Source organism: Melitaea cinxia, chromosome 24, assembly GCF_905220565.1.
Source record: "Melitaea cinxia chromosome 24, ilMelCinx1.1, whole genome shotgun sequence".
Classification (NCBI taxonomy): domain Eukaryota; kingdom Metazoa; phylum Arthropoda; class Insecta; order Lepidoptera; family Nymphalidae; genus Melitaea; species Melitaea cinxia.
Genome location: NC_059417.1, coordinates 4,475,464 through 4,499,465, shown reverse-complemented (window position 1 = coordinate 4,499,465; position 24,002 = coordinate 4,475,464). Strand labels below are relative to the sequence as shown.

General features: G+C 34.6%; 1 protein-coding gene across 1 annotated transcript in view; it reads right to left on the bottom strand.

The window, feature by feature from the left end:
* The window catches only part of LOC123665503 (inactive dipeptidyl peptidase 10), a gene marked incomplete at its 5' end in the record, with an annotated part of 113,933 nt that extends 91,744 nt beyond the window's left edge, over positions 1 to 22,189 (bottom strand). The window contains one exon of the mRNA XM_045599796.1: positions 21,964 to 22,189. Within this exon, the coding sequence (XP_045455752.1) occupies positions 21,964 to 22,189 (226 nt within the window). The remainder of the gene's footprint in view (positions 1 to 21,963) is intronic.
* Between the last annotated feature and the right edge of the window lie 1,813 nt (positions 22,190 to 24,002).

Here is a 24,002-nt window from a genome sequence, read left to right as displayed (position 1 = left end):
TTGTGAAAAACAAAAGTTATGTCTGGTACTTAATATGCTCAATCATCTATATATTTATACGTGAAACAAAAACTGTACCTCTTTTCACGAAAGTTGTGCGGGCGGAGGAGTATGAAATTTCGCACTTATAGTTTATATAGAGAAGCAGTGCAGAATGCTTAAATTTTTTTTTTCAATTATGCATAAAAATATATTAAAATAATAAAAAAAAACATTACACACACTACCATGTATTTGACACACACACGCGCATTATACTCCTTTGTTGATTGTCAGTCTGTAGTCAAAATAAAAAATTAAAAAAAAAATCAGGTTTTTTATATTCATTATTTCATTAATTTAAATTAATTATTTTCGCATTTCGACCACTGGACGACCACTAGTATATGTAAATATACAAGTATTTTTTATATTAGTTATCAGAAGATAAGGTGGGTTACCATTTAATAATCGGTCACGACCACAGTGAAGGCTGCTTCTGGTAGCCAAATCGGCGGGTGGTGGGTCGGGGATCGGTCGTCCGCGCTGAGCGGCCCCGAGAGGAAAGGCGTGCTTAGTGTTTGAGTGCACCTTTCGAAGAACTGTCACTACGACGGGCCCGCAAGTGCAGACACTGGTGGGATTGCGGAAGTGCTATAACGTCCCAGTGATTCCGCCATTAGCGTGATAAAGGAACGCCCCAGGGGTATTGGTCCGTGCGAGTCGGACATAACCCGCGGCTCCCCGGCGCCGTGGGTATCCATAAGGGATTTCCCCTGGGTCAACAAATAAAAAAACAAGGCTGCTTCTGGTATCGGTACACAGTCGTCAGTTAACAGTAGCAAATTGCAGTTACAGTTATGGAATTTCGAGTGTTAGTTGTTTCTCCAGGATATATGCCACATATGTCCTTTGACTTTATTCCAATTGTTTTTGTAGTAATAGTGTAGACTAGATCAATTCGAAATCTTAATGAACTTTTTTCCATAGGCTTTTGTAAGTACCTACTTTGATAGCTACTTTTATTTTTAAATTTTGGGATAATGGTTTTTAATAAAGCTACTTAGACCATAACTGATAACAGTAATGTATGTACCCTACTTTCGACAACAGTTACTGAAAAATTTGTTTTAAAAATATAGACTTGAATTTAAAATTTAAAACCTGTTTTTTACGGGTTTAGTCCGTATTAGTATTCAAAAAGTCGTGTAGCTAAATGATCACGTAGCAAGTGTACATAGATTTTTGCACTGCTTCTCGTACATAACTATGAAAATTCTTACTTCCTATATTGCGGGTGTTACAAATAATATTAAATAAAATAAAAAAATATTAAGTTAAATATGTGATACAAAAATTTATTATTGAAAAGACATGATTTTACATTCGAATTTTTAAAGTTTTTAAAATGATTTTTTAGTAGTCTTAAATATAACTACCAGATTAACAGTCCATTAAAATTTCACATCAATTCAAATTTTTTCTAATTATAAAAAAAAACAAATTACATAATTTCCAAATCTAACCACTTTCGTACACGGAAGATTCAGAACGTCAATAATTCTACGTAAACAAAATTGAAAGAAATGTATTGTCTAATAATATCGTGTTTATCTAATTTGGCAGTTCGCCAGACGGCCGGATCATTTGAATTGCGGTTCATGACAATTAAGGGGCGCGCTCGCGTTGATAAAATGAAACCAGAGTGCAGTTCACAGATACCCAATGCAATAATGATTTTGAGATAGCGTTTATGGTAGTTCGTAGTTTGTAGTGTTGGACGAGTTTTGGTTTTTAGTGAACTATTTAAAGCAGTTGTTGTTTGTTTATTTTATTATTTATAATATTTAAATATGTGTTTATTTCGATTTTGTGCGAAACTTTTAATCTTTAATTTATAAATTGTAAATATATATTGACTATGGGCAAAACACATAAGTTCACGTTATTTTTGGCGCGAGCTTGTGGAGGCCTTTGTCCAGCAGTGGACTGTATAGGCTGTAATAATGATAATGATGAAATATATATTGTTTTCTAATGTTTACGCGAATTTCATTCGCGCTTTTATCACGGTTTATTAGGTTTAGGTTTATTAGGAGGACCTCCTGTGACCATGGTTGCTGTGAAGTATCCGAAACGTCGGGCATCTAAATAAACTAATAAACAACGATAAAATCCGAAAAAGTTGTTTCATTGTAGATATAATTTAGTAATTAAAGTTAAAAAAAAAACTAGAACATTTTTTTCTAACTTAATTATTCGACGTGATGTCTCATTTATCAAAAAAAAGAAAAAAAAACGTCATATATTATTTAAACACAAATACAGCTGAAAAAAACTTTGTCCTCTTTGAAGTCAAATGGAAGTCAATATGTAAGGTCGATTTGGTTTTATGACAAAAATTGGTCTTCCTGGAAACTAATATGTGGCTAGCCGCTGATGCGTGGTCAGTATAGAAAAGTCTTGTTTCTTTTGACATTTCATTTCTACATTCTGACATTCTAACTCCAGAAAAACTACGAAAAAAGTTTTTATTCCGTAATGAATATGGCCACCTTATTATGAGATAAAGAACAGTATTGATAACGTGATGATACCTGAAAAGTTAGAGATAGATTTATATAAATATTAATTTAATTTAAAACTAAATTTCACAAAATAAGGAGTTTTTCAATTTGGCTGTTATGTATTGGTGTTACATGATAACTTTTTACTAAGTGGACGAAAATGGTGAGTCTTTTTTTTAAATTGTTTGTCGTTTGGTCCCATTTAAATTTAATCGAGATTTAACTGTAAGTTATTGAGTTATCTCTAATAATGCGTATTTATTTCATTATTTTTTTTTCACTTTCTACGTCGTGTGTTACATGCCGATGTAAATTGAAGTCGGTTTCTTTCATTTACGAGCAAACATAATCATTAAAAAAAAACTAAGTGAATGAAGTAGCATTAATTTATTCAGTCTTTACTAAACACACACAATAAACATTTAAATATAGAACGAAAACCTTAAGCAAACTGTAAGTCGCTATATTTCAAAGAAATGGTAAAAGTCAGTCCAATTAAAACTACGTAATTTTTATTCCCAAGGCTCGCATTCACATAAGACTGGAGTGCCACTTCGCCTCCGCGTCGGGCGCTTCAAATGTATGTATATATTTCTATACTTTAAAATTTTCAGTACAGTATACACTGTACATCTAATATATAAAATTCTCGTGTCACGGTGTTTGTAGTTAAACTCCTCCGAAACGGCTTGACCATTCCTCATGTAATTTTGTGTGCATACTGGGTAGGTCTGAGAATCGAACAACATCTATTTTTCATCCCCCTAAATGTTAAGGGTAGTCCACCCCTAAATATATTTTTTTAATTTTTAAATAAATTGTTTATTTTTTATTTTATTATGATTTGGCGTTGAAAAATACATACAACCCTAAATTTTCACCCTTCTACCACCACCGCCTATTTTTAAATAGCGTTTAGCGGCAAGACAACGTTTGCCGAGTCAGCTAATAAATATATATACCTATGTGTATATGTTGATAAGCAATTACTATGCTCTTTCTTGTATATGTGACTCATATTTGTGTTTGGTGTGTGTGTGTGTGTGTGTGTGTGTGTGTGTGTGTGTGTGTGTGTTGTACCTTGGTAATAATTTAATTACTGTTAATATGTATTTTTTGTATGTATTTTTTTCTTTCCAATTATATTCACATGTATAATCTATTATTTGTATAGCTTTCTATCATATTTTTATGTTACTATATAATATCGTATGAACTTTAGTATTATTACTTTAGAAACACAGTGCACTGTTAAACTGTTCATTGTTCTTGCTGCACTGTTTATCACATAAATTGTATCTTTTTTTTCAGTAAATAAATAAATAAAATAATGTGTCATCTTTATGTATGTGCGTTATATCATAGTATAAATTTTACTACTCCGTAGAATATTTTATTTCTATGTGGTAAGTAATTTGTCTGTAAAAGTATATTTATAGATTAAATCACTATTAATATTAACTTGTTGTATTATATTAGTTAATAGCTAGCTTACGATCTCTATCACATGGATATTCTTCAAGGCAGATGAACAAACAAAAGTTTGTACAAATAGAAATATTTGCAGTGAGCGGTAATAGACTTCACGACCACCAGCTTTGAGATACATACAACGTCACCAGGAAGATTGTTACTGTTATTTGTGATTATATCAACCATAATAATAAATATAATTTTGTGGAAAAACGTCTATATAGGAAGGTTTTAACGATATATGATATGCTAGTAACCATGTGAATTGTTATTTTTTTTGTAATAAGGTATCGGTGACAGCTTTTGGGTTCCGAATTCTACGAGCTGATGTACTATATCGTTTTGTTTGATTGTGAATTATTGTTTATCATATTTAAATATTATGTTCCTACTAAACTTAACAAAATAAACTTTAGATAAGTAAATTGTAAGTTTAATGCTTTATTACAGTTAAAAGTTTTCATTAAAATAAGTAATAATTTTTTTTTTAAATAATATTCGACGAAACAAATCCTTATTCAAATGATGATATGACAACTAACATGACGAGAGAGAAACGGGCTATCACTCGGGTTATGTACTTAAAATCTTATATAATATGCTTCTGAGAGTTCTTGTTGTGTCAGATTACGTTAATACTTCTAGGGATTTATTTAATTTCATTAAATTTTAATTCAAATTTGAAAAAAAGGTAACGTTTTCGGTTTTAGTTACGAATGTAAAATACAACAGTTATTTTTTCGAATGCCCGAAATGTATATATTATATTCTTTATTGCACTTTAATTCATAATTATACATCATGTTTATAAAAAAAATATTGGCAAGTGCGAACTTAGCTCTATAAGCGATCTCTACCAGTCTACCCATGGTGGTGAAAAAACGATGTTACCGCGGGACACAATGATGGGGATGTACAGAGTTATCAAAAAAATTACAGAATTTTTTTATATGACCTTGAAAATTCTTAGGAACTAATGATCTGCGACTCAGAATCTTAGCGCTGCGTTAATGACGTGATATAGATACAGATTTACAAAAGTAAATGGAATTATTTTGTCATTGCTCCTGCCGAATATTTTAGAAACTATTTTTCTTTTTAAAAAATTGTGGTCGTAGAGCTTTCTTAGTTTATTATATATATATAATAGCTGTACCCCACGGTGTCACAGGCATTAATTTCATGAAAAAAGGCTATAAGCCTCTCTTGGTAAAATGGGCTCCAATACAAACATAATTTTTCAATTTGAACCAGAAGTCCCTCAAATGAGCGCGTAAAGAAAAAAAATAACAAACAAATAAACAAACTTTTCAAATTTATAACATACTATCATCTCGCCTCGGCTTTAAACGGGTATTTAACAAAAATTCAAACTTTTTTTTTTATAATTTTTTTGAAAATATAATATAGCCTATGTCCCCCGCGAATAGTGTAGCTTCGCAACAGTGAAAGAATTTTTCAAATCGCTTCAGTAGTTTCGGAGCCTATTCAATACAAACATACTCACTCACTCACTCGCTTCAGCCTATCGCAGTCCACTGCTGGACATAGGCCTCCCCAAGTTCGCGCCACACATCCCGGTCTTCCGCAATCCTCATCCAGCCTACACCGGCAATCTTACGTAGATCGTCGGTCCAACGGGCCGGAGGACGTCCCACACTGCGTTTGCCAAGTCGCGGTCTCCACTCTATGACCCGTCTACTCCAACGGCCATCGGTCCTGCGACACAGATGACCAGCCCACTGCCACTTCAACTTGCTAATTCTGTGGGCTATGTCGGTTACCTTCGTTCTCTCGCGGATAGTCTCATTTCTAATCCTGTCTTTGAGAGAGACCCCAAGCATAGCCCGTTCTATTGCACGTTGAGCGACTTTAAACTTGTGAACCAGTCCCTTGGTCAGTGTCCACGTCTCGGCTCCGTATGTTAACACAGGCAGGACGCATTGCTCGAAAACTTTTGTCTTCAAGCATTGCGGAATCTTCGAAGTGAAGACTCGACGGAGTCTGCCAAACGCCGCCCAGCCCAACCGAATCCTCCTATCGGCCTCCTTCTCGAAGTTGTTGCGGCCTAGTTGGATAGTATGGCCTAGGTAAATATAATCCTGAACAACCTCGAGAAGGGTACCATCGACCGATACCGGTATCGGTATGACTTGGTTGTTAAACATAACTTTCGTCTTATCCAAGTTCATACAGAGACCGACACGTCGGGAGGACTCGTTTAGGCCGGCCAGCATTTGGCCTAACTCATCCAGCGTCTCCGCAAAGATGACAATATCGTCGGCGAAACGAAGGTGAGAGATGAATTCACCGTTGACGTTGATGCCCCGTTCCCCCCAATCCAAGGTCTTAAAAACACCCTCTAGCGCAGTGGTAAACAGTTTCGGTGATATTACATCCCCCTGTCTTACCCCGCGCCGGAGGGAAATAGGTCTTGTTCTTTGGTCATTGACATGAACGGTCATCGTCGCCGCGTCGTACATAGATTTTAGTACCTCGATATATCGCCAGTCGACATGACATCTCTGCAGAGAGTCCAGGACAGCCCAGGTCTCGACGGAGTCGAAGGCTTTCTCGTAGTCCACAAATGCCATACACAGCGGTTGATTATATTCTTCCGTCTTTTGGATAATCTGCCGAACAGTATGGATGTGGTCCACGGTGCTGTAGCCATTTCGAAACCCAGCCTGCTCTGGTGGTTGGAATTCGTCGAGTCTTCTGGCGAGACGATTCGTAACAACCCTCGAAAACAGCTTATAGACGTGGCTCAAAAGTGAGATCGGTCTGTAATTCTTTAACAGAGACTTATCGCCTCTCTTAAAGAACAGCACCACCACACTCCTGGACCACGCCTCCGGCGTGGTACCTCGGTGGATGACGGCGTTAAATAGTCTTGCCAAGGCTTTCAGGACAGGTCGCCCTGCGGCTTTAAGGAGTTCAGTGGTAACTCCGTCATCCCCCGGGGCCCTCCCGTTTTTAAGCTGCCCGAGCGCTGCACCAATCTCATCCTCTTCGAAGTCCGGGATACACTCCGAATAATGGCGCAACAATGGTGCCCGTGGATCTTCGGTGTCCCAAGTCGCAGGCTTGCGTGCGCTCGACGAGTACAGCTGTCCATAAAAATTCTCAACCTCTTCTCGGACCTGAGGGCGAGAGCAGACGGTTCTGCCATCTGCTGTTTTAAGCTTCGCAAGAAGGCTTCTCCCCAATGGTCTTTGGAAAACTTTGGACCCCCTATTCTGCTCAATCAGAGTAGCAACCTCTCTCGTATTTGAGCAGCGGAGGTCTCGGCGAATAATTTTCCGTACCCTCTTGGAAAGAGCCCTCTGTTCTGGCGAAGCAGCCGGCAACTCGCGCCTCTGCCGCATCAGATCCAAGGCCTCGGGAGAAAGTTTGGACTGCTTCGTTGGCTTTGTTGGTGGAAAGTGCCTGCGACCCAGTGTACACACCGTCTTCACCACGTTGTCGGTTATCTCGTCTACGTCGCTAGTAGTTTCCAGCGAATCGAATCGGTTTTGGAGTTCCAACTGAAACTGCTCGGAGCCACATAGTATTTGGGGCAGCGTAGGTCGGAGAGTAGATTTCATCAAGCGGGTCCGCTCCTTTCGGAGACATATATTCAGAGTGCCCCGTACTAGCCGGTGGTCGCTGCCGGTGTTAAACCTGTTAACCACTGAGACATCTCTGAATATATGCCTTTTATCCGCTATGATGAAATCTATCTCGTTCCTCGTCACAGTATCGGGGCTTTGCCATGTCCACCTCCTTTGGGGCTTCTTCTCAAAAAATGAGTTCATCAAGAAGAGCCCCTCCGATTCGAGGAAGTTGACAAGCGTCTGCCCCCTGTGATTCCTGTGCCCCAATCCGTGTGGTCCGATGCTCGATCCGTCGCGGCCTTGTACTCCCACTTTAGCGTTGAAGTCTCCCATAACAACGCTGTAGAAGGTCGAAGTAGTGCCATGTATGGCCCTTGTAATATCTTCATACAAGGCTTCGACTTCATCGTCAGAGTGTGCCGAAGTCGGCGCATATACCTGTATCACTTTCAGGGAGTACCTGTCGGTGAGCTTAAGTACAAGGTACGCTACCCGGGTCGACACACTACTGACTTCCACAACGTTGTTAGTGAGAGTCTTGTGAACCAGAAAACCGACGCCACCTTGGGAAAGCCCATCACCTTCACGAAAGTAGAACAAGTGCCCGGAGTCCAGGATCATCGTGTCCTCTCCCTCTCTTCGGACTTCAGACAACCCCAGTATGCTCCACTTAATGTGACTAAGTTCTACCTCAAGTTCGGTGAGGTGATGGTCCAACCGTAGCGTGCGTCCATTATACGTAGCCAGGAATATTTTTCTATGGCAGCCTCCCGTACCCCGGTGATTCTTGGCACCCTCTACCCCACCGTTACCACGGCCGCTGCCGTAGCCGGGAATAATGGGGCTGCCGGGAACTGAGGGCCTTATTTTTAAGTTCGAACTCATGGGGGTTTTTGCCCATAGTCACCACGCTGGGCAGGCGGGTTGGTGACCGCAGGGCTGACTTTGTCGCACCGAAGACGCTGCTGCCCGTCCTCGGTCTGTGCATTTAAAAAGCCAGCAGTTGGATGGCTATCCCGCCATCGGTCGGCCTTTTAAGTTCCAAGGTGGTAGTGGAACTGTGCTATCCCTTAGTCGCCTCTTACGACACCCACGGGAAGAGATGGGGTGGCTAAATTCTTTAGTGCCGTAACCACACAGCACATACAACCATACATAACAAACATACAATCAAAGCTTTTCTCTTTATAATATTAATATAGAAAGTATAGATTTACAGCTATAGTATCACACAGTCAATATTCACTCTCTCTCGGGACTTGGGATCACTAGTACCGTCAGCAGTGTTCAATATGCTGTATATTAAATTTGCATTGCAGGGTGTAAAATCCAAGATATGTTCCTCGTACCATTAATTGCTTTGGCTCAATTGTGTAAGACTAACATGTTGGAATGTGGACTGTCATGTTATTAAAAATTCACGAAAATAGAAACAAAAATATTATGTTGGAAATATTTGGATCTTTAATAAATAGCATTCAACAAATTATCATGTAGTTTGCATGCCAATCAATTTGTTATTATTATAGTTGTCTACTATTTGAACTACAAAGCTTGTTTAATACTTTCCACTTAAAGAAATATTTTCTATGTTACACCATATTTATAATAGCAGCAAATGATGAAACGACAGTTATGATTTAGTCTGTAACATCATACTGCTGGGCAGTCCAGACCTTTTTTTCCGTGTGGGAAAAGAATTTAAGCTTAATCCACGATGTTTCTCCACCGCGAGTTGGTGGATATAGTTCAAATAGTTATAATCGGTTAATTTAATAACTAACATTTAAATATAAAACTAAACAAACTTATAAAGATAAATTGTTAAAGTAATCAAGTTAAATTGTCATTCTATATCCTTCTACAAAATATTCGTCTCGTGTAGACGGTAACGGATAACGTGCTCAGGAAATGAAGACGTTCATAGCGTCGGTTTGACTTCCAAATCCATTAAATTAATCCGACATCTTTCGTTATTTATGTACTTACCGTGTTAGGTGGAATTCCCCATCGAAGATTGATCGTCCTATTAATTTTATAAAGTGGCTAGCACTTGCCCGCGACCCAGCTCGTGTAGATAGATAATATTTACATCACTTCTAATCGCAGTCTACTGCTGATAGGCCTCCACAAGTTCACGCCAAAAACGGCATGAATTCATGTGTTTTGCTCATAGTCACCACGCTGCGCAGATGAGTTGGTGACCGCAGGGCTGGCTTTGTCGCACCGAAGACGTTGCTGCCCATATTCGGACTGTATATTTCAAAGCCAGCAGTTGAATGGTTATTCCGGTGGTGGTTCCAAAGCTGGCAGTTGAATGGTTCATCGGAATTAGAACTGTGTTATACCTTAGTCACCTCTTATGACACCGGAAGAGAGGCGGTGGCTATATTCTTTACTGCCGTAACCAAACAGCAAATATTCACATAGAGGAACACTACATAAAGTAGTGTATAATTATTATATCAAAACAAATCATGACCTCTTCGTACCATATTTATCGCTGACCTTCTTTTAAAGCTCGCTCTCAATTACACTTCATGGAACAGTTTTCCCTTTGATTTCTCAAGACATTTGTAAGCGATTTCAGTAATACGAACTAATCTCCTATTTTTATATGGTTCCGTAAATTGTGAACAAATACTTATAGTATTAAAAGAAGCTGATTAAGCAAAACTGAATGAACATTGATGACGCAATAAGCTTTTAACCTTTGATGATTTTATGAATCCCATCGACCTCATTTATCATAATTATGTTGCTAGGAGAAAATATACTGGAAAGTATAGCAGTGCCAGTAGCTCCAGTTCCTTTGAATAGCCATTTCCTTTATTTAATACGATTCGAATCATTTATTGAAATCGTTTGATATTTAATGCACCAGATTATTTAATTAGATTAGCGTTAAACCAATTTTAATCTAAAATTAAAATTTACTGCCTGAGAATTCAGTACTAAGTGATCTTAATCTTATATTAACAATAATACACTAATCTAAAATTCTGTTCTTTGAAAAGAAAAATATTATTGCTAATAACTAAATTGTCTGTTTTAGACGAACAAGCGGTCCTCCTGATGGTAAGCGTTTACCGTAGTCTGTAGATGGCTACAGCATCAGAAGCATTACTCAGCACAGATACACATCACTACTTGAATGTAGTATTATTTAGTTGTGATCTTCTCTAATGTTGACGTAGTGTCGCAACATTATATATGTTACAGTAGGTTCTTCCCCAGTCGGGCTGCTCGAGATTTTGAGCAAGATATTTCCTACTGTGCCCCTACCTCCATGACATGAAATAATCGATATATTCTTTACAATTATTAAATTAGTTAATCTATACAAATAAATAAAATCGAAGTGTCTGTTTGTAATGTTAAAATAACCGCTTCTTACTAAATGCATATAGATGTATACACGGTACATGTACCAAAATAACATTTTTTACAATTTTTGTCTGTCTGTCTATCTGGCTGTTTGTTTGTTCCGGCTAATCTCTGAAACCGCTGGGATTTTGACGGGACTTTTACTAGCACATATAGCTGATGTAATAAGGAGTAACTTTGGCTACTTTTATTTAAGAAATTTATTTATTTTATAACTCTGCGAACTGAGTAATAACTTTTTGCTCAATTCCACGCAGACGAAGTCGCAAACACAGCTAGTATAAAAATATATATAAAGCACTTCAACAAGAAAATTGTAGTTAATAAATATTCCGAAGACAACCTTTGTTGTGAAGCTATTGTATGATATAATATAATATACGTCCATTTCAAATAAATAATAATAGGTCTAAGACATTATGTCGATATAAGTATAGACAATGAGGATTAAAGAGTAAATAATTTATTATAAAAAAGAAACCATATCATTACTATTTCAGTATTTCAGAAAGTAAATGATAACTGTAAACATTTTTGATGGATCGCTTCAAACAAAGGAACCAATGCGAGATGATGAAAACGAACTGAAATATCAAACGAAATGTTGAAATGAGACGGTAATAGCTTTTTACTTAGACAGTCGTTATAGTGGGAATAGAATCTTTTGTGTTATTAATACTACTTCATTTTATTATATAATCTCCTAGCTTGTGTTGGTAGCCTGGTATGATTTGTTGCGGGTTTGATTCACAATCGTGAAAATGTTTTTATGGGTCATATGGTTATTTTTCATGGTCTGGTGATTTTATGGTTTTCGGAGCCCTGAAGTAGGATTTTACTAAAGTACCGTCGTTAAGTATTGAGTTAGTTATGAAAAATAATACAATACATATTTTTCTTTTTGTTTGAGTTTTCAGTCCCAGTTTGTTTCTAATAGGAGGGAATATGTGTGATTATTTTATATTTATTGTTTCATTGCTTACTAAATAGTATTGTCATAAATCTGCGTGGTTTTTTAATTCTATTTATAAGAAATAAGTAGAATACGAATGCGGAACCTCATAGACTGTTATGTATATTTTTCAATTTCTGCAATAATTCCTGGAATAATCGATGTAGATTTAATGTAATGGAATATATTACAAAATGAACTATAACAATTTCATAAAGCTTGTTTTAATGGGTGCCAATTCATTAATTTTATGATTCTATATATATATAAAAATGAATGTTTGTCTGTATGTCATTTATAGAATCGTAAACTATGCATTTGATCATGTCCTCTTCTGCAAAGGTTTTTGAATTGGTACGACTAAAAATAGAAAATAAAAAAAGCGTAGTAACGCGCGCAGGTACAGCTAGTTGCATATAAATGAATGAGTAAAATCCGAAAAAGTTGTTTCATTGTAATGAGTGAAAATTCGCGTAGACATTTGAAAACAATTATGTATGGACAATTTAAAAAAAGGAACTAATTAAGCTTCTTACCGATTCTTTTCAGCAAGAAACATTAGGAATCTGTTGATGATTTCACATTAACATACATTAAGGTCGAGTAGTAAACCTAAAGCGATTTTAAAACCTACTTGAAACAGGAGTTTTTGAAATATGTTTCACGACTTATTATATTTAAGCATGTGATCATTCCAAGATGAAATAGCTTGCGAAATTGTAACTCGTAAATCAACATCACAAAGCCGTCATAACCTCGCTTGTACGTGACTTTAATTAAAAAGGTACACACGCTTGCCTCCGTCAGCAAAATCTAATGTACGTTTTTTGAACTTTCATTTAGAACCTTTTAATTTCAATTTTTAACTTAAATTTACGACATTCACCCGTTCCCGGCAATAGATAATACATATTGCTGTATTACAATATTGTATCATTAACAAAATGTTTCAATAATATATATTAAATGAGGTCAGTAGAGAAAAGTTATCAGTTTCGTTATTAAGGGCTTATATTTTTTCCTTTCTTCTTTTCTTATTCCGTCTTATCCTTTATATATTCCTTATTATTAATTATCCTCCTAAAGTTTAATTATCGAAATAAACGTTTTGTTATTTTAAAATATACATTTATTTGAACCGCGTTACACTTGTTGACATTTATGATTCTTTTACTCATCTTATTGAGAACCGTAGCTTAATTTTTAGTAGCAAAAAATGTTTCTTAGTAAACAGTTCATTTGATCTAAAAAAAATTAAGAGATATATGGATTGGGAAATTTTTACTAAGCGAAAAAAGGCGTCTTAGGCATGTTAACTTGTTTAAATATTTTCTGGTATTTAAAACATCAAAAAAAAATTTTTTTTTTTTCGAATGCGGCAGTCATAAGTCAGCGCAGTGATGAGACGCATTCTAGTACCTAGATATAGGCGACCTAGATACCCTGGCACGTTAATTACCTCGCCTGGGGTCATGATGTCTCCTAGGGTAATCTGTGTTTAGCATATTTAGTTTACGTAACACTTTTTTTAGAGTAAAATATTTAACCTAAAGTGTATTCTACACTTTATTTTTTTTATTCGTATACGTTTTCGTACTTTGGTTTTGTAAATTATGTTACTCTCGTATTTCGGCTTACATATATCTAATAAAAAACGGCTTGTGGTTTCACAAAGTTTTTTTGGTTATAAATTTCTATTTATATGTAACATTTAATTGGAGTTTGATGACGTGCTAGAACAATGTAATCGATACTTTTATTTATAACAAACGAGTACAATTTAATGTTAGAGAAGTATCAAAACCTTGATCAACAATCAGTTGTAATTAGCCAGAAAAATAAAATCTCCTTACCGATTATAAGAATAATATGTGGCGTCCGTGAAAGATTCGCACTTCTTGACATAACTACCATCTCTCCGTACGAGGGTGTCATGAGAAAGTATTATATAATTCAAGATTTACAACTATGCGTACTTTGCGCTGACGAAGTAAAAATTGAAATATGAGATGCCTTGTCATCACTACTACTAATACCGCGCGATTTAGCAAAATTATGTTTAACCCATCAATCTCGTAATATGCGGGTCTAATTTAAATTTTATGATGCCTGTGTAAGTGTGGATGTAATTATGGAAAACTAAAGAAAAAAAACTATTACACAAAATAATATAGCTACCGTATATATAAATCTCAATCTCGTCAAATCGTAGATTTTCATTGAAATTCAGCGCGTTTTAGTCTAGCATTCTAGCTAGTAATGTAATAAATAAAACATATTACGAATTCTCAAACATTATTACACCTGTCAAATAAACTCACGTCTGACGTAGTTCAAAGAAAACTCGATTTTTCTAGAGTCTTCTTTGATCGTTCGAAAAAATAAACAACCGAAACATTATCATCGATAAATAAGACGAAGGAATATACCGATAGATATAATTTCATTGCACGCTACGCTTTCAAATGAAATCCTTTATTACAAATATAAAACTAAAACCTTACTAATAAGTGTAAACGATTTTTGAAGTAAAACTTCTTTACAAACGCTTGACTTGGAGAGCAAGCTGGAGAGCAATGCTTGACGAGAGCGTTACGAAAAGTGTTATCGGGCGAGGCGAACGGAAGTGGAGAGGCAGATATAAGTTAGTAAAAAAAAGAGAGTTACGTTTCGTGTATTTTTATAGGGGAAACTCAATGAAGTTTTACTTCAGTCGTTTGGTCTATTTATTAGCGCTTGTTTTTTAGGTAACTTTGAAGATAGAATGAAATATAGGATTAACATTTGTTTCGCATTTTATATATGATCACACATAATGAAAAAATTAATTTAAAAACAGTTTTTTTTTACATTCTTAACGTACGTCAAGAAAATCCATATTCTTAAAAAAATACTAACAAAAAAAGTTAAGGTAACAAGTGCAATAAATAATTAATCAAAAATTTTTAACATTTAAACAATAGGTACATTACAAACTTAGGTAATGTACTTAGTGATATGCAGCTAGCTACCTTAACTTAGTCCTTTAAGGAATACAAAATCCTAGTTTCTCGGTAAACATTACCTTTTTGTTAAATCCTCGGCTTTAATTAATTAAATATTAAAATTAATTTATCAAAATATTGTCCCTCGTGTAAACTAAGAGAAAAAAAAGGTAGAGAAAAAACCCTCTCGGTATTCTTTTCAATTTTAAAGTAAAAAACAAAAAATAAAAATTACAACAGTATTGCCATTAAATGATCAGGACAAACACGATGCAGCCAATTCTTTGTGTCGAAATAACCACATGCCACTTGCTCACAATATTTGTAACTATGTCTTTTTACAGGAAATATGAAGGCAAACAGAGTAACATTCAACTGCTGGGCATAGACCTCTTTCTCCATGTGGGGTAGACATAATACACATTATACACATAATAATAATGTAATATAGATAAAGATAATACATAGCCTGGGCAAGCTCAAGCTCAAGCCCATGCCTTTTCGTTATTAAGGTATTCATTAATATTATAATAAGCTTTACTACATAATGTTCACTTAATAATTCTTTTAAATTTCAGTAATAAGATTGAACCGGAGACGCAGCCGGAATCTTATAATACATATATTAAAATAGATATGCCTACAAATTAACGGATTTTTTACTTTACTAAATCCTATAACCTATAACATTTCTTGGTTACAATTTTGCAGTTCCAAATGACAAAAACAGTGCACGTCAAAAATGATTTGCGGGATGGCTAACGTTTAATGTTAAAGAGTTTATAACTCTTTGAACAATATCATGACCGTTTTGTATATATAGTGAAAAAAAATTTGTTAATATTTAAATAATATATTTTTTATTTTATTAATGTCTCTGAGGCATCTCTACTATTTTCTGTACGAATAATTATTAATTTAGGTTAATTTTAATTATTATTCAAATTTAATGCTAAAGTTATAAGTAAATATGTCGGTATCTTTGAGTTGTAAATGAAGTATCCCATTACATAATTGTACAGTATAATTTATAATTTCTATGCAAAATAAAATTACTTTTACTGTATTAAAAACAGTACATACCATACGTTAAATGTTTAAGAATTCCTCCGATATTAGTATGTTAATAGGTTACTCACAATTTTTTTCATTGTAAAGCATGTGAACTGACCTGAATCATAGTGTAAGGTACCAGAGCTGTTGGGCTCCTCTTTCCTCATATACTTGGAAAGATAGAAGCTTGATCCATCACGCTAATACGCTGCGAATTTCATTTAACTGGGGCAGGGCACAGCAGGAAATTATCTGCTCAAAATATGGAATAACCCGACTGGGCTAGTACCTCAACCTCATAGAAGATTACAGCTAAATAACCCTGTTTTCAAGCAGTGTTGTGTTACTGTTGGTGAGTAATTCAACGAGAGCTCTTGGGCGGAATTGGCGATGGGGTCGACAACGCGCTTGCGATGCCGTTGCAGACGTCTATAAGCTACGGTAATCGCTTACCATCAGGTGAGTCGTACGCTTGTTTGCCGATCTAGTTATATATATAAAAAATGTTTCGCTGATAATTTCCCTAGCGCGAGTTACGATCGTTATCATAGAAAATGAAATAATTCATCAATTTAATAATTTTAGTAATTTCAATTATATGGTGTTGAGATTTAAACCTAAGATCATACAAACCTTCGGACAAACTCTGCTCTAAATAATTATTGTAAATAAAATTGGTTATACAGCTTTGAGTGAATACTTCGTTAACAAATCAGGTTTGTATTGTTTGTAATGAGTTTGATTTGTCTAAGTGTGAATTTTTTAATATCAATTTATATTTTGCTACCTTGTTATACTCGTATTGTACAATAAGCATTTATATATGATTGGAAAAAATTTACAGAACCATACATAATATCTATCACTACTTTAACATTATTATTTTTAAAGTAATTGAAATAAAACTAAAAACGATAACAAGTAGATTTTCTCTATTGTTTATCAATACAAATTTGCTTCAAATCCAAATAAATGTGTTTACGTTTGTTTCAATGTTCAAAATAAGATTAAGCGCGTAGACAGCACTACTTGATGTTAAATACTAATTTAAATACTAATACTCTTAATTGTTACGTGTCGAGTTATCAATATTTTCTCTGTTCACAGAGGTTGTTTCTATGATTAATAATAAGAACACCTTTGCACTTTTTTTAAGTTCAAATATTGTTAGTTTGCTGTGTGGTTACGGCAGTAAGAATATAGCAACCTGCTAAATTTCAAGTTTATAGCTGTTATAGTTTCGGAGATTTGGTGATGAGTAAGTCAACCTACCATCCCCCGTTTTAACACCAAAAGGGAGTTGATTTCTAAAGATACATTATTTGGATACCATCTCACCATCTATAGAGCATACATTTTAAATTTCGAGTTTCTTACTTCAAAAACTTAGGACTTTCATACAAACTTCCAACCCCCGTTTTACCCCCTTAGGGGTCAAGTTTCATAAAATTCGTTCTTATCGAATATTTACACTTTATAAAGAACCTACCTGGCAAATTTCAAGTTTGTAGGTGTTATAGTTTCGGAGATTTCGTGATGAGTGAGTGACCTTTCGCTTTTATATATGTAATATAATATTATAGATTAGTGTGATAATTATAACATATTTACTTTTGTTCAGAAAAATACATTTCTAAATATCTTTAGAATAAATTACTTAGAACTGTTTTTGTATACAAATTGTACATAAAAATATAGTCAACAATATAAAAATATATTTGAATTATTATTAAATTTATGACGACGCTTTGGCACAGCGATCACAGCACTGACTGTAGCGCCAGCGGCTCATATTAACTATATTGCATTTACATTCGTTTAGAATTAGTTAAATGTGAAAATATAATCCAAATAGTACAACAAAAATATTCTATTAATTTTTGAATGAGACTATGAGACTTCTGTACCTGTTTGGGGGCATCATTAATTATGTGAGATATTTTTCGGTCAGTTTAGACCCCCCTCCCCCTTAGCTGAGATTTAGTGAGATTTGCCTGGACCCCTATCCCCTTACGCAAGATTGACGCTGAATATAATAAAGATTGAAGGGAAATAATGAATTGGCTAGAGCTACGGTCAGTCGGAGATGCAGGTTCGATTCCCACTGGAACGGTCGATTTTTGATATGATATTAAAAAATGTTTAAATAATAAGCTGTTCAAGTATACAATAGTAAATTTATTTAAATTAATAAAAAACTAAAGCATACAAATACGGGTCTAGGCTCCGAATATGATTTTGTCCCAGTCGGTGTCGAGACCCTTGGTCCGTGGGGTCCTAGCGCTATAAGACTTTTTAAGGAAATAGCAAAAAGGTTATTCGACGTCACAGGAGACCGAAGAGCTGGCAGCTACTTCGGACAAAGAATTAGTCTAGCTATTCAAAGGGGGAACGCTGCCAGTATCTTCGGAACTTTGCCTTATAGTTATAATATTGTGTATATATATTTATATACTTAAGATTTTTTAGTTTAATGTAATTTATCTTAGTGATAGATTCTAAATGGTGTGGACCAATGAGATTTATTTAAATTAAATAATATAAATAATATTCAAAGCAAAACCTAAATAATTTTAATAGCCATGAGATTTATTTTAGCGGGCAAAATTAACACTCAAAATAATTATTTTTAAATATTTTATATTTTTTGAAGTCGATGTGAGATTTTCGATTATCCCCCCTCGGTTTAAATGAGCTTTGGTGACATTTTATTGGACGCCTCCCCCCATTCTGAGCTCACATAATTAATGGATGGCCCCGTACTATCCTCTTAAATACAATATCAAGAAGTACACAATTAGGACGCCACGTTGGCGCAACGGTTACAGCCATGGATTGTACCTGTTGCGCTGGCGGTTGCGGGTTCGATCCCCAGACATGACTAACATTTGTATTGGCCATACAGGTGTTTGCCATGGTTTGGGCGTTTGTGCAGTCCTTGTGGGTCACCCCACCGTGCCTCGAAGAGCCTCGTTACTCATAGTAGGGAATATATCCGCCAAACCGCATTGGAGCAGCGTGGCTCTGATCCTTCTCCTACATGGGGCAAGAGGCCTATGCCCAGTAGTGGGATATTACAGGCTGAAACGTACACAATTAGGCTAAAATTAGGTATCAGTTCAAACCAGGCAATAAGTCCGATTTTAATAAGAATTCAAAATGTTTTGAAATAAAAATGAATTGAAAAGTTTTTAATTTAAAATTTAATATAAGTAGCTACTGCACGAGTGGAACCAATTTTCAAATACACTTGAGAACTAGAAATAGGCCAAAACTCAAAACGTGCTAGACAATATTCTTACAAATGAATTTTCTGTGTTCGCTCGAAGAAATCTATATTAAATATTTTATGTTCGCTGTATTGTGTCGAAGATGTTTTTAAGCTAAATTTGTTGTATTTGTGTTGCGTTACAATGTCTTAATAAAAGCGAAGATTTATGAAAAATGTTGAAGAAAATAGTAAACAAAGGAAATTTGATATTTTCTTCTTATATTGTTACCGCGACTTCGTCCGCGTGGAATTTAACAAAAAAGTTATTGTTCAGTTCGCAGAGTTACAAAATAAATAATTGATAATTAATGCTATTTTGGTATATGTGCCGTGTATACATACATCCACATGCATTTAGTTAAAAGCGGTTATTTTAATATTACAAACAGACACTCCAATTTTATTTATTTGTATAGATGTATAGATAAACCTGATTATGACGTCATAATCTTTTAGTTACATTTATTATTATTAATTATACTAGTGGAAATGCAATAATTAAATTTTATTTTTCAACAACAGCTTTTAATATTTTTGCCCCAGTTACATGTTTTGATGTGTTATTCAAAATCAAAAAATTTAATTTTAATATGGTTTAAATTATTTTAACTGAGGTAGGGCACAGCAGTAAATTTCTAGGGAAGACCCTCGACCTTATAGAAGACCACAGCTAAATAATACTGTTTTCAAGCAGTTTTGTGTTCCTGTTGGTGAGTAGCGTAACCAGAGCTCCTTGGCGGGATCGGGGATAGAATCGACAACGCGATTGCGATGCTTCTTGTGTTGCAGGCGTCTATAAGCTACGGTAATCGGTTACCATCGGGTGATCCGTACGCTTGTTTACTGACCTAGTTAAATATAAAAAAGGGTGTTTATTACTGTATTGAAAACTTTTCGAGAACATTCATATAAGTTTACTATTTAGAAACATTTTCAGGACAAATTCAGAATACCTTTATATTTTTACCATTATTACTATGAAAAATCGATAAGTTATTTCATTACATATTCTTTAAAGCACCTATAGATATTCTACAATCTTTTGCTGCATTTTTATACTTTTATAGCTTCACCGAGGCACTTTATAGCTGACCCCAATACTCTCATATTCTATTAAATCTTGCATCCTTTGAAATCACCTGATCTTTTCATTTTATAAAATTGAATTTATATAAATAAATACTATTATATGCTTATATAAAACTAACCAAGAATAAGTGTTTTAATTTATTTTCGTGCGTGGACTTTGCATGAAGCTTGTGTAGATACCTTTTTGTGGTGTCATAGTAACTTTATGTTTATTTAAAAATACAAATGTCGAGTTTCAACTTTTAAAGATACTTTTAGTACAACAAAACAATCAGAATTCATATTACTCAGATAATGAATGTCGTTTCAATGTTCCATAAATTAAAACTGTTGTCACATTTACAAGCGTCAAGATTAGTCACAGTATAAATCAAATGGCTTTTATGCCATCGCATTTCCAAATATTGAGATGAAATTCTCAATCATCCATATTTCACAGAATGGCGTTAACTGGTTCAGTAAAACATAAATAACTTTGTAATATGAGTTTTTATTAGTGTGTTTGTTTATGATTTTGTGAGTGCAGATGACGTTATGTCCTCATATGTTTTCAATCTCAACCAATTGAATTTCAACGACCAACATAAATAGGATTCATAAAAATTTTGTCTTTTAAGAGTTATATTTTTACATACATATTTAGAGATCAGTAAGGGTTTGTAAGAGACGGATTAGAAATAATAATTTTTAGATTGCACAGCCTAAAAACCGTAAAAGCTATATATGGTTATATCTTCAGGATCATTGTAAAGGCGAGTATCAGTTGTTGAATAGTTGAAGTAAACTCAATCAGAGTGTGACATTACTAGGCCTCTTTTTCTATGTAGCAGAAGAAGCTTCGGAGCTTAATGTACTTTGCTGTCCTACTGTAAATCGGCTTTTCTACTTCGAGTAAAAAGTAGTTATCATGTGTCTGTGTTAACAATCGATAGTTTTGCATGGTCTTCAAGGTACAATGGGGAGATTCTCAAAGCCATACAACCCATACCCGAAATGATTGTCGATCGAATCCGTAGCAGCCGGTGTTTGAGTATAAGAGCGGAATTGTGATGGACGTCTAATGCCATTATAAAACAGGAAAATATTTTAAGCATCTTTTGTCACGAAAAATTTAAGAGAAAAGCGTTTCTCGACGTTTTTATCATTTTTCAGGAAATTGTTTTTAAAATTTCCGAAAATCCGAGGTCTTGAGGTCAAGTCGGCTTCGTTTGGCCGAGCGATACAAACACTTGTCTTTAAGTATTTTAAGAAGCTTAGTTTCAGGTTACACGGGAAACTGATTTTTATTGACGGCACGAAAGTGAATATATTTAAAAAGCAGCCATCAAATTATGCAGGTTGAAATTTTTCATTCATTTTTTTAAATATAATATTCTTTTTAAATATGTTCCTTTTGAAGAGGTTTCGTGGAGGATATCGCTCATTTAGCCATAACTTTGCCTTGCTTTTTTTTCAACCTCGGGAGTACTGTCAGTAACATTTTTGGTCTCTTCTACTGGAGAAGTAAGATCACGTGATGACAATCAATCAATAATCTCATTAAATAACAATTTTTTATTGAATAACAATACAAAGAACAATAGAATTTACATTAAAAGCCAACAAAACTCACCAGATATCCACGTTCCATTCCACCGAGCAGGCACCAGCTCATTAGTCAACAGGTCCTGTATCTTGAGCCGTCTGCCTTTAACCCTTGGCCCTTCATCTGGTGGTGTTAATAGCACCACAGATGTGACAATCAAAGCCAGGACAGCTATGATCACTAACAGTGCGATGAGTATACCTCGCCAGTTCCGTTGGTTCGGACCGCCTGATACCAGCTTCTGAAACAAAGTATAGGGTTAGACCAACTCGAAGTTTTGTTTACTTTTTTTTACTGTTTTTTACTTAATATTAAGTAGATTTGAAAATTATAATAGCATCAGAATATGTTGTTAAGCGCGAGGTGAAATACAAAAATAAACGAAAAACGGTATTCCTATGTACATTTTATTAGCATTCGTTTGAATAGTAAGACACTGTTAATGTTGACATATAAGTTCAAAAGAGAATTGCTAAGAAATCGAATTACCCTTTTATCGAGTAATAAATATTTAATAGAATACAGCTCTGTTAAATAAATCAGATCCTCAATTTCTCTACTATCAAATATTTATCTTTAATCATATCATCTCTTGCAAGAACAATAATATTACATTTTTTTTACAGTTTTTCGCCAAATAATTGTTAAGAATTTTCGGAAAGTATATTATTGAAACTATATAATCGTGAATATACATATTTCAAGTAGAAGACAGAAGTAGTGCAGGTTTTCAAACTTCAAAATCGTATTAAAAAAGTCATAATATAAAAAAAATTATGACTAAATTGAATATTATTTTTTTAAAATAATTGTAATGAGTTCCACTAAAGTCTATTGTTTTAAGTAAATTCCTGAATTGAGCTGAACTATGACAGCTTGTAAATATTTTTTTTTTCCGTATGAAAAAAGCGTTGGAGGCTAATTCGCCACGCCGCTTTCTTTACTGCGGGTTTGTGGATAAGTTCCCTATTTCCATTAACGATTGCTATCAGTGTTTGCTAACAACTAGAACCGACGGACTTTCCGAGGTACAGTGTGGAGACCCACAGGAATAGACACCCAAACCAAAAACAAATATCTACATAAATATTTCTCTAGCTGGAACCGAATTTGGTCATATATTCGATTCCACTAACACTCTAACTTGTAACACTACACACACCACAAGTCACAACGGTTGTCTAACAATAATAAATCGCTAGCTATGACCTTAATCATCTTAAACAATATATTGTATTCACGTCTCTCAACTGTACTGTTAAAATAAATGAAGTTGTGAATACAAGCTTCCCAAAATCTATAAATGTCGATTCCAGAACGGATATGCAGGAAACAGCGTATCTATCATGAACAGTAACAATGCTCGGCTGTATGGCGTTATAAATCGATTTAAGGGTAACAAGATAAATGACATTTTTAAACGTCAGCTAAATAAAGAAGCGAAGACTAAATTTAAGAGAGATAAATATGATATAAAATGATGTTTCTTAAGTTTTCGGATAATAAAGATTTATTAAAAACTAGCTTTTCATCGGTGGCTTCGCTCGCGTAAAAGATTTTTGCTTATTTTAAAATAATAATATGTCGTATGTATCTCAGTGATTACGTAGCATTTACTTGATGAAAGAATTTTTTTAAATCAGTCCAGCAGTTTTTTGTCCATTACAAATTATAATATTAGTCTAGATAAACATTTTGACATGATGATTTCGCTTCGAGTTTTCTTGTGTTGACGTCAACAGGTAACATTCGGGTACTCATCTATGTTCTACGTATGAATAACTTATCGTGCTTATAAGTTGTGAAACGGTAACTGAATAACCAAAATCAGCTCAGTACTTTCGGACAAATACAGTAAAAAATTACAAATTTTGTTCACTCGTATATTTTTATATTATCAACCTTCCTTATATCCTTGGTGTGGTACCATGATAAGGAAACCAGGATCTGATGATGGAATCCCAGAGAACTCGAAGAAAACCCTCGGAAATCCGCATAACTTTTTACTGGGACTACCGATTTTGATGATTTTTAATGTAATCGAAAGCCGATGTTTATCATGTGGT